We start from the raw sequence: 12,963 nt of genomic DNA, 5'->3' as shown, positions 1-12,963 counted from the left end.
AGTCTGCTGCAGCAAAAGCAGTAGTTAATGCTGTGTTTAGGAATGGTCTCTGCACAGCCAACCCTTCGAACTGGCAGCTGGACTGCAGAAAGAAGGAACACTAAAATATTATTTTATTAGGGAAGCTGCATATCCTCCTTATCAGATCTTCACCTTGGGAAAGTGAAGGCACTGGATATAACTGTTCTGACGAGTTTTGAAAAGGCAGTCCTGGAGAAGCTAGATAAACTGAAAAAATATTTTTTTTAAAAAAAAGGCTCTGTAAGCCCACCAACATCTGCACGTATATACTAGTGCCTAGCATCCAGTCCCTGAACTGAAAGACAGAGCCACAGAGAGTCTTGCTGCTGGCCCACAGCTGATGAATGGACTTTCTGCATGAATGCTACCATCCTATTCCTGCTGCTTTCACTCAATTACTTGAAGTTGTAGGTAGGTAGGTAGAGAGATAGAGAGATAGAGAGATAGAGAGATAGATGAGAGAGAGAAAGGAAGAAAGCAAGCAAGCTTCTACTTCATTACTGACTTTATTTATATTCCACATTTTCCTGTCCCTGTATTAAAACTGAAATGCGTATTTCCCCTTCTTCCTCTTCTCGCATGCTTAAAATCCTATTTTTTCTATCATGAGGTATTTTCACATCAAAGAAAAAAGAAGTTTCATTTAAACTTACAAAGCATGGTGTCTATTGAACCAATAAAGAGGAAATCCATGTTTCTTATAACTTGGCAATGTCTATGACATTTGACTCAATTTTTATCATAGTTCACAAGAGGACATACATTAAACTTCTGAACAATTGCAGGGATTATGTACCTGACTCTCTGAAATTTAATTTCCCAAAGTACAAGTCTTAAAGGAGGGAACAAGAGATTTTCAGTTCAGACTCTTAATATGTTCCCTGGGAAGACAAACACAGTTCATTTCTTTGTTTTTTGTTTTTTCTTGCAGAGAAAAAATTATATATGGGAAAATACAGTGGTAGTTTGATAATATCTATCTACTTTTGGGAAATAAAATACTTATGTTTCTGAGACAAAATTCAAAGACACTAGAGCTACATTCAAGTTTCCTTTCTAATAAATCATTTTTTATCCTTTAAATAGGTTTCTCCATATTTTTACATGGAGGATCTTTTTTTAAATTATCCTGTATATATCTAGAGCATTTCAGAATGAAAACTGGCATTTATACCTCTCAGCATTTATAAAAATTATTGAGGATAGAGGTAGAATTCATAACAATTGCTTCAGCTTGATACTGTTTTAAATTAAGTATCTTTTACACTCTTCTCATTTCATTTGAGTTGAAACAACTATGCAACTGTTTATTTCAGATTTTTCTTACAGGTTACCTGTTTCAGAAATACAGTATACACTGAACAAGCAAACACCAAACCAGCTGGTGGCAATAAACTATCTGATGGTGCCACCTTTCACATTTGGGGACTGAAAACTTTCTCATTTTGAGGCTTTTTTTTCTGTAAGAGTCAGCTGCAGGCTGGCTGGGTTAACCTGCCCTAGTAGATGTGCCTGCAAAAAACCATGGGAAGGGTAGACAGAGTGGTCTACACTGCAAACACAAGTTCCTGGTTCAACAGTTGTAAATTATGGAGTTCTCTTAGTGAAACTCTTCTGATAACAACCAAATACCTGAATTGGTTCCCCCCGGTAAACTAAACAGCAATAAGGTTGAGTACACAATCTCTGCTTTTGAAAAAGAGCTTCTGTTATCTTTACATAAACTATACTAAGGTGCCAGGGATTACAGGGCACCTAATAAATGCATGTAAAAGCTAAGAGGAAATAAATATCTGTGAGACAACTGGAACATCATCTTTGGTGAAAGAGTGATGCTGCGCCTTCCACATCATCCTGGCTGTGAGCTAAATTGCCCAGGATTTCACAATCTCAGTCAATTTCATTCACAGCCGGCAACACCAGCAAATTGCTTTCCAATGGAGACAGAACTTTACTCCCTCGCTGATGGCCTGAATGTTAAAGAGTAAAGAGGCAGGAAAAAGGGCTGAAGACCTCCAGAAGAAATACAGACAAGGGACAGGGAGCCCCAGTAAAACAGAAAGAGAAATTCAAAGCAACCATAGTTTTTGCTCCCTAACAGTGATACCCCAAACAAAATTCATATTTACTAGACTATCAACATTTGCCTGTTATATCCCACAAAGAAAAACAGAACAAATTAGTATGTTTACTCTTCAAGGTTTTTTCATGGAGGGTTCCCAGTCTTCCTCTGGTTTTTGCTCCCAGAATGACACATAACTGTAAGCTTTTCTTAAGAAGTAAGGAAATCATTTTGTGCAGCAACACACCTAAGAAAAGATCCATTTTAAAGAGCAACAGTGGTGTTAAGCAAATATTGCCCATTACCAGCCAGCTAATGAAAAGCGTTCATCTTGGCATCAACAGCCAGTCTCTGCTTGCTGTCATTTTATTAATGAAATACTCATTCCTAAACAATCATCCCCTAAATAAATAATTCTCAATCAAATGCCAATTCCATATGCCACATATGAATGGCAGAATGGTAAAGAAAAATCCAGAAAAAAAGTCCAGATAAAACTCACAAGACTATCCAGACAGCATGCTAAGCTCCCTTTTAGCTTGTTGTATCCTGTTGCCCGCTCCCTGATTGGAAATTACTTGGTTAAATTACTATCTCTTTCTAGTTGAACCCTCATTTCAGGTTTTCTTCTAAAGCACCTTGCAAGCCACCAGTTCCTGGTATGTGAATGGAAGCTGGTTGCTGCCACAAAGCAGCAGCCAGTCTTTGCAGTTCTCTCTCCCTCTGCCATCTCACAGCACTTGATCCAACTCAGCTATGCACATTCTGCCAGGTTTTTTTAATGATTTTCAAAAATTTTTTAAATTTGCCAAATTGAGCCATGCTCAATGTACTTCATATGTATAATTTATACATACAAATTATTCCTTTTCCAGAGGAACGACACATCTAATAATTGCCGCCTTGCAGAGCTTTGTGCCGATGTGGCGTTACAAGCTCTTGCTGTGGTCCCATTCCTCCTCCTGTGGCCACACACACGCTGCCAGTCCACCAGTGGCACTGTGCAGACCCCATAAAGCCCAGCCCAGACCTGCAACAGACAAAATCATATTAACTTCTGAGATGGAAGTTAATTAAGAGCTTTGTTGATGCAAAAGCTCTCTTTTGCCTAAGCGGGATTACTGTTTGGGGGTTTTAGCAACACTGTCAGGAAGCTATTGCATATCCATACCACTTCCCTCACCATCAGAGTTTAGGGAAGCCAACTGGTTCTTCCTCAGCTGAGCCAAAAGCCTTGACATTACGTCTGAATATGATTCAGACTGTGATTAGGGGAGAAAAACCTTTTTCAGATGTGTAACATCCAGAAGATTTCCTTTATCCTTCTTTGCAGGGATAGGGAACAGAAAGAACTTCACAACCCTGCTTTCCTTCATAATGAGTATAACAAAGGCAAACAGGACATAATTAAGGTGCCATGGAAGCCATTTCTTTCTAGTACAGATGAGTGCTAGGCATTACTCTGGGGGATTCAGTAATTTCCAAACTGTGAAAATATTCTGTGTTTCATTAGAAATATATTGTTTCAAAAGTGAAATCCACCTATCAGTGTGACTTGCCCTTATTGACTACCAAGAATTATTCTAATTGCTCTGTAACTTAAAGCAATGTAAAATTCCACATTAAATCACTTCTAAAATGTTATGCTGTTTAGACTATATAAACAGTTCAAAATTCTTAATTTATCAATAATGCTGACAACATACATTGTGGCTTTATAAAAAAGGGAAGAAAGCACTTCCGAAAAGCTGGTGAATATTAATGAAGCCTGCCATTTAAAAAATTGCTGACATAAAAATATTAATAGTTCACAACTTTTCTAGTTTTCAGTCTAGTTTGCTGCCAAAATCATTCCCTCCTCCAATTTTATCATATTTACAGAGATAATTTACCATTCATCAGCCATTACTTCAACAGCGTCATCCCAATGTAGAGTATTTTGTGTCCCTCAGCCACTACAGTACACAACAAACCTGGCAGGATGCTGGCTAGTAGCCATTCATCAGATTTATCACACCAGTCATTGTAGGTAGAAGTAGTACTGGGAATTCAAACACTGATAACAGTTATGTAAAAATCTTTAATCTAAAAGTTCCATGACTTTTTCCTCTAGGAAAATTTACATCACCCATTTAAATGCCAGATTTTGCTTGTTACTATGGCACTCACAAGAAATGCGATTAGAAATGAGTAGCTGAGATCCAGGAGTTCCCATTTCAAGTGCCCAGGTGGTAGGTCACGGTGAGGGAACCAGGGATGTACTGACAACAGCTATTTGCTAATACTCAGAAAAACTAAAAGTGAAAAATTAGTTTCCTTGATCCAGTTCATCCACAGTACTTCACAGGTACCACAGTTTATGACTGCACCACTGGCACATCCTAACTGTTTCTGTGCACAGTTCATGGGACTGGGATTTGTAGCTAACTCTCTGATAGCCTGTCTTAGGTTAGACCAGTCAAGTGTCATCCTGCCCATGCAAAATCACAAAACTTGGAAAAGCAGAATCTGTTTTCAAGTTCTTAGCCATTGTTAGGGAGGGCACAGAGCCAGGAGTTCATGAAAGGAGATAGCCATCCAAAGTTGGATAGCCAACAAATGTGGAAGAGAAATGCATTTCTTACCCAATACAGAGATAAATAAATGTAAACAAATAAGGACTTTAAAAATGGATAAAATTCTGACCTCATAATATATCTGTCTTCTCACTCTTGCTCCTATTTCCTCACACTTCCTCGTAATTTTCAATAACTTAAACAAAAAATGCTTAAAAGCCACTTCTTACACTGATTTGAAACCCATTTTCTTCACAGCAGAGACTAGTGAAAGCATTTCACAGCGCCAGTTGAGGGTGATATAGAAAAAAAATGAAGATATACAAGGGACAAAAAAATAGAATTCATATTTAAACCATTCCATAAAAGATGATTCCCATTGGTGAGTAAACAATGGATCTCATTTAGACTAGTTTAAGACTATAGCTCAATCTAATAAAACAAAATTCAAACGAGTGATCAAATGTCCTAGTTTATGGGATAAACATATCACAAAATGTGGCTTAGAATACTTCCATTATTTAATGTATAAAATGGCCAGCTAACTCTACAGTTAGAGCCCCAAATACTGAAATTAAAGGCCAAATTCCTATTAATGTTAAGTACTTTTAATCAGGATTATTTTATTAGAATACAAACGAAAACTTTTGTTCTGGAGCTCATTATTTCTTATTCTTTTCTCTAATACTGTTACCACAAGTAGTCTTTAGGCACAGGGGATGGCTAGCTCTCAGCTTTTAATGTTAATTATGGTAATCTCTCTTGTAGCACCCTCTCTTGTATTTTTTCCAGTTGCATAATTCAAAGGTAATTCTAACTTCATATTGAACTGAGATGGACATTATTCATTAATATAGGCTAGGGATGGAATACAAGATCAAGATGAACACACCTAGCCCGGGTTACCTAAAAATGGGTGTCTTCAGGGACAGCAATGCTCAATGCATTGCCTCAGTACAGCTTCCCGCTGACATCTGAGACATCCTATAGCATCTGGAACACCTGGATGGGGCTCACAGATACAGCTAACAAGTTATAAGAAATCATGTTCCTGTCATGCAGCAGCTGGAGGCCACACAGTAAACTCTATAGTATCTGAAATGATGCTAGACATCGACATTCGAGCAACCAGACAGGACGTTTAACGTCTCATTATAAATCAGTAGAGATCTCATCAGCATCATCAGTGGACTTTGGAGACTAATTCAATTCTTCAATTCACTCTAAAGTATACATCTAGTCACCAGTGAGTTAAATTGCTGTATACAGACATATGAATTTAGCTGTCGTAATCTCAAGCTGAGTCCTACCACTGATGTCTTTTAAATTTATCTTTACATTCATCAATCCCAGCAGAGTTCTAACATTCAAATAGCAATAACCGTGCCTTGTATGACCCAGATAAGTTAACAGAAGTTACATTATTTCCCTTCTCCAGTGATTCTGATGCAAAAATATACTCAACCAGCTTCTTGTTTTCCACCCCAATTAAAGATGCGTGTCAATGAAGTAAATGCTCATTTTCTTCACAGGAGAATTACTACGGACAAAAGGAAACTCAGTGCTCATCAGCAGAATACTGCTTTAGTGACTCCAGAAGGCAAACAAGAAGCATCTGGATTTTGCCCTGCATCATTCCTCATCCACTCACCTATCTACGTTAAAATTTTAGTACACATCAGGAGTGCATATTTTATGTGACTCTCCTGATCATCCCCACTTAACACTTGGCTTACATTATAACCTACATTACTACGGCAGTGTCAAAGGAAACCATTTTACCAACAATCTACAAAGCATTTGTAAAAACTACATCATAAATTAAGTTTAATTTCCAACCATCAAGAAACAAAAAAAAAAAAATAGTATTTCTAAGCACAAGGGTTTATTCTCTTTTTATCTTTTGCTTTGTTTTGTCTTAACAAAATAGGACATAAACACTGATGATAGCAACATATTTGTCAACTTCACAATTTCTTGGATTATATCCAGTTACAGAAGCATCCCACCCGCTCTGTAAACATAAAATATTAATATTTAATCGCCGTAATACCTAAGTGCAAAAAAGCTGCTATAAAAACTGTACCTAAAAAAATTGTTCTCAGGACCCACGGCTACTCTCATGTAGTGACTCCCCCGTTGCATTCTTTTAAAGTTAATTGTGTATTTTCCTCTAAAATGTTTAGCAGCTGTAATAATACTTCAGTTAGAGATTAACTATCATTGCTGTCTGAGGAATTCACTTACAGAATCCAGTTTAGCCGCATTTTACATGTAAAGCATGTAAAAAATATTTTTCTTCATCAGCTTTAGGAGATATGACCCACAAAAAGCCCACACAATGAATAAAATTACAGTTAGGAAGACAATAAATTTTAACATGTATTATCAAAAATTAGACACCATAGATGGCATCAAATATATATCCAAAAAAGAAGAGGTGGTGGTCATACATCATATTTGAATGAGTAGGCAAAAACTATGGGAACTCACTACTTATCAGGAGTGGATCTGGGAAACTAAAATTAGTCTGAAAATAGAAAACTGTAACTAGACGGATTTTCCTTTTGGAGCTATTCATTCCCATAGCACCTAATTCTACCATCAAGCATCATTGTCTCCAACATATTATTTAAGGATTTTGTAATTTCAGGTGTCACTCCCTCTCTTGCTTTTATGCAATACTTTTCTTCTGAGAATTGCAGAGTTTTTTATATAAATAATAAGGTATCTAACACCTATGAATTAGGAAGTTCTACCTTTCACAGATGGAACTGAAACAGAGCTAACATGCCCCAGATTTACAAATTTTCTGAAGTCATCTTCTCCCAGAAAAGATTACAATAACTCTAATTTGCTTTGGAAAATTACTGTGTCCTAAGTGAACTGTCCTGTAATTTGAAGGCATCTTATTGCAGTAATATCTAACACAAAAGAGAAAAGGACTGTTATTTTTTCCTGAACCAGATTTTGGTGAGATGTGTCATTACATGTCCAAAACAAGTGAACACTAATGCCATGGAGGTATCAGTCATGACTCCATAGCTGCAGGCAAGTTCCATTTCACACGTTAAAAAAATGAATTCAAATCCTGTTATGCTTAAAAAATACATCATATACTCTCCAGCCTGAATGACCAACACAAATTGAGTTCTCTAAATATAAGTTTAAATATAAATTCACTGATTTATGAGCAAATACATCTATACTGAATAAGAAAAATCTGATTCCTCAGAGCATTGCTGTCAGCCTTAGCATTATTCAGAATGACTTTGGCAACAGCAAGAAGCAGGCTCTCCTCATCCTGCTGCAGCTCATTTAAAGTTGAAGCGCATACTTCATGAAGAAGTAAGGTGGTAGTAAAGCTCAGATCAACTGTTTCTAATTGTTGTGACTAGACAGAGGACAAGTAAAACCAGTCCGAGGACTCACATGGGAGGCCATTTTGACAGAGATAAACTTTCCTCCCCAGCTAATTCGCGCATGGCAATCCTATTAAGTGGAGCAACATAGAGAAGCGGCTCACATCAGTTGTTTTCATTGATAAATCACTTCTTTCAAGCTGCCACAGTTCTGTAAAGATTCTACAGCTGGTGATGGGGCTCAGAATTTGTGTTCATAAAGCTCTCCGTGGTTCTGCTGCTTCTGTTACAGCGTGGAAAAAAGTAACCTTAGTTGGATAATTACGATTTGATCATACACTGAGCTTTTAACCATACAGGCAGAGGGACTGGGTCTTTGCTTCTGTTTTGGGAGGGGGTTTTGTGTTGGGTTTTTCTTTCTTTTTGGTGATATTAATCTCCATAGTACTCTTCTAATCAACAAATCCATTACAAAATGCATACATTTTCATCAGCTCACTTCAGCTGTTCTGCCAAAAAAAAAAATCTTAATTAGCCAGTATTTTTGGGCTGCTTTGTTATAACCAGTGGAATGGTGAATCTGCCCCCAACTGTTAATAATTAAAGTCATTTAAGGCTGCATGTCTTCAAACTATTAAAAATAATTATGCAACAGGACTGTTATGCAGTATCCTCACTTAATATAGCTCAAAGAAATGAGATAAGAATTACTGAAGATGTACAAATGAGGTTGCCTTGCAATGAAGGTATGTGTGTGTGAGTGGAGAATGGAGGAGGAGATCCTCATCTGGAAAAGACTACACAAGTCAAAAAATTTTCTTCAAATATTCTTTAGTGGAATCTGCAGCTTTTTACCTAATCTTGGAAACACAGTCACGCAGATAAGGCAGTATTAAATGGATCACTGCTGCCTCTGGAAAGGAAGATAAGTTAGCCTTTGGTACTTAGATATTTGCTTTCTGACAGCTGTTCTTTCTCACAAACTTTCTCTGCCAAGCAAAGATTATTTGGGATTGACAAGTCAGTGCTTTGTAATAAACAAGATCTTTTCTCTGATAGGCTGTTGGAAATGGATGCTTAAGATACAGATAACAGCACAGTCTGTCAGGTGTATTATATAGCTCGAGGGGGTCTTAGGGAAAAGGTACCGAGCCACATGAATACCTACATATGCCCAACAGTGCTTATGAATCCATACTATTCCAAAAGATACCAAGAGAGGGAAATTTTTCCCTCATACGCTGCAACTCTAATGAGAAGACAACTCTGCTTCCCATTCTGTGGGAGGATGGAGACAAAAGAATAGAACAAGGAGACAAGACGGTGAGGTTGGTGTAGCTGAAACGGTAATCTGGAGAAATTCACACAAAGCAATGCTAAGACCTAATGAAAGTACGAGGTGGTTTGATCTCTTAAAAAAATACATATCCCTTTGGGATCACTAACTGCTCTGTAACTAACATCAGCTGCACGTGGCATGCCACAGTCGTCAGCATTCATGTAACCATTATCAATCAACACACTTGCTGCCACAACCATGACTAGAGATGGGGAGAAAATTACCAGTGGTCCCAAATTCCTCAGTGCCACTTTGTTAACCACCAGTGCTAAGGCTGCTGCTCTAAATACAGCCTGTGCTTTATCTGCAGCCCTAAAGGGTGGGTGCCCTCTTCTCTTTAAGCTTTACTGTCTCCTAATTCAGGCCAGGATGCTTCACTGGTGAAGTGAACTCAAGTGAACACCATGGAAGTACAAACATTTTAAGACTTGTATAAGTTTCAGTATTTTTTTTAATGCATGCACAGAAGCAGAAGTCATCTATAACAGCTGTAATTAATGGCAGTTGCTGCCACATATGAGCCATAACGTGAGGCCCTAAAGTTCTGGTGATGGAATATATCCTTTTTCTTTCCCAGGAGATGTTCTTCAGCAAAATAATTCCAAACATACATGCGTATTTACCTGTGTATATGGACAGACAAGCATTTGAAAATGACAGTTCCTCATAAATTTATCCATAAATTACTACTAGTCATTTTCAGATGTGATGCAACTTAACACACCTGTGCAGGCTGCAGGTATCTTGAACTCATAATCTCTCCTTTTTATTGTCAAAAGTGACATTTAATTGGAAAGGGATGTTGAATCTTTGTTAAACTTTGCTGTTACATGCATACTACCATTCACCACTTCAAAGTTTGCTGACACTATGTTGATACAGATTTTCAGTTTGAATACCTGACACCAGTCAAGCCCTGCACCTTTACCTGGAATAATGGATAGCTTGATGTCCTGCAATATTAAAATAGAAGTCAGTTGTATGTTTCATCTCATCAGTATGTCCAGAGATTTCAATCCAGTGTGCTATTGGGAGGCAATAAACTCCATCTACTATGTTGCTCTGGTTGTAAACACAACTTCGATCATGACAGGGCCCATTACCTAGAACAGAAGAAAGGACAATTGCAGGCTGTGTATTTGGAAAATCTTCCGAAAGATTTGCAGGAGATGTGAACTGATTATTTAAGGCCAGAAGTGGTGTTCACTGCCTATTCAAACTGCATTTCTCATAACACATTATTAACACTTGAAATAGTTGTAACAGAAGCACTGCCACAAAGCAAATGTTCAGCATTAAAATAAACTTTTGCAAACTGTTTAAAAAAAACATTAAAGCTGTATAAGACTCCAAAATCATCAACCATAGTACTTAAAATTTGAAGAATAATTAATTTAAGTTCCTCATTTGATGTCTGATAATATGTGACCTCAGCATTTAATGCTTCTGCTGTGTGACCTCCCTCTGGGGGCCCAGCTTGATGTCGCTCAAGGTCTAGCTCTAACAGGGCACAGCAGCATCACCTCGCCTCAAGCTGACTTCTAAGGAAATTGCCAAGCAACAAGAAAGGCCTCACAGAAAGCAGAGTATGGTCGTGCAAGATCAGAAAGGTAAAACTGCAAACAAAGGTAGGATGGGTGACGCTGGATTTGTTACCACCTTAAGGGTTCAAGAGGAAAAACACCAACGTGGAAAGGCATCAAATCCTGAAGAGGAAAATCAAGCAGGTGACACACAGCAACCTGGCAGCAATGAAGACAGGTTTCGGGAAGCAGAGAAGGATGGTCCTCCTCCACCTCATTCACAGCTGCTTGGCCAGCAAAGACCCTTCAGGTGTCCTGTCAGGGACAGGATGCATACCAATGCCTGGCCTAGGAGCTCGTTACATCCTACCTGTCTTTTATGTTTGCTGACCAACAAACAGTCACTTTGTACTCCTCAGATACACATCCCACTTACAGAGTTTGATCATACATGGTAAAAGTTGCCCACAGTGACCCAGAAAGGGACAGTCACATCTGCAATGGTGAGTAATCGCAATTACCTAAAATGGCTTTGTCTAAAGTAAGAATTTTTACATATGGTTTTCCACTATCTAATATCCATTACCCCTTTTTCTTCTCTTACAGGAATAATGTGAGGTTTAGTACAGAAAACCAATTTTTAATACCATGCCAGAGTAGGCAACTAGAATTGAACTGGGTCGTGTCATCAATCAAAAGGTTATCTAGCCTCAAAAATTCAGTACATGTATATTCTCCCCCCTCCCATTTTTACATACATATTGTAATACTAATTGCCACATAGGAATTATTGTGCAGATTAGAAATGACCCAGTCTATGGCTTGCTTTTAATGTAAACCTGTTACACTTATACATTATTAATGATGTTAGAACATTTCTGAGTAAAATTATGCCCAAAGGAATATCTTCAATTTCACACTGCACATAAATGCATGACCAGCTTCCAAGCACCACATTTATGGAAATTTGCTAGAGCAAGAGCATTCTGGGAGATGTATTAATACAATGATTAGAGAATAAGGCTAACATTTAATACTAAAGCTCAAACAATCTCCTTATTTCCAGATGACGTGTCACGTTTTATTATAATTGTGAAATATTGGTATTTACCAAAAAGAAAAAGAAAATACTAGGCAGAAAACTATTTTCTCTTCCTGTATTGATGAACTATTATGCATCATATGCAATGGTAGGAAACAGCTTTTGATAAGCAAGGTGAGCAAGATCAGTATATAGCTCCTGAAGCTACAGATCTTACCACTATATTTTTTATCTCATATTTCTAATTGTTTACACATTCTTACCACTTTTAAACAATACTTGAAGACAGCAGTATACATCGACAAATACAACAGCATAACAAAACCTATGGATGTTTATGACACTTAACTGACTTCATGTATTGAGCAGAATCTTTACAACCACCAACAACACATCTTGCCTTCCCCATTTTACTCTCTGACAACTGTCTGTAGCGATGCATATCACCATGGCCCTGCCCCGCCATCTCAAGGCTGTGTCTGATCCCCACCCCCACCCACGGGCAGATGTCCCATCCAGCCTCAGCCTTGTCCTCAGGGAGGTGCCCGATGCCTGGGGCTGTCCCAGTGCACCTGGCAGCCTGCTCCTGGCTGCCAGCCCCGTGGGGTGTCCCTGCAGCCCCCGATCCCCAGGGAGCTGCCAGCCCTCACTGCATCCTGGCAGTTTTGAACCATGTTCTCAGGATCTCTGGCTCTTTTGCTACTCCCAGCCCTATTTTTCCTTGTATGCAGGTGCTCTTGTACCCATTCTGGCTCCCTCAAGGACTGCCCCTTCCGTTGCTCACAGCTGTTCCTCCTCTCTCACCAGGGTTTCTGCATGAATTTTTGCCATCACAGTCTACAATCTCTCCCTCCTGCTTAATTTCTTCTTTCCTCAAGGTGCTAGTCAGTCCTACAAGACAAGAAAGCCTCGCTCTTCTTTGTCTTCATGATCTCAATTGCACCACAACGTGCTTCCTACTGTCCCATTTCCAAATGCTGCTGCTTGAGGTGCACGTTCTTCTGTCATTTATCAGTTTTACTGTCCCTCCTCCTTCTCCATCTTTAATTCTTGGCTCTT

General features: G+C 38.5%; 1 protein-coding gene across 10 annotated transcripts in view; it reads right to left on the bottom strand.

The window, feature by feature from the left end:
- EPM2A (EPM2A glucan phosphatase, laforin) overlaps window positions 1–12,963 on the bottom strand; it is a 41,978-nt gene that overhangs the window by 16,154 nt on the left and 12,861 nt on the right. For all 10 annotated transcript variants that reach the window (XM_074862932.1, XM_074862941.1, XM_074862940.1 and 7 more), the window contains one exon: window positions 10,268–10,442. In XM_074862932.1, the coding sequence (XP_074719033.1) occupies window positions 10,268–10,442 (175 nt within the window). The remainder of the gene's footprint in view (window positions 1–10,267; window positions 10,443–12,963) is intronic.

The sequence above is a fragment of the Strix uralensis genome, chromosome 3, assembly GCF_047716275.1.
Source record: "Strix uralensis isolate ZFMK-TIS-50842 chromosome 3, bStrUra1, whole genome shotgun sequence".
NCBI classification, from domain to species: Eukaryota; Metazoa; Chordata; class Aves; order Strigiformes; family Strigidae; genus Strix; species Strix uralensis.
This window is presented reverse-complemented; position numbering and strand designations above follow the sequence as displayed.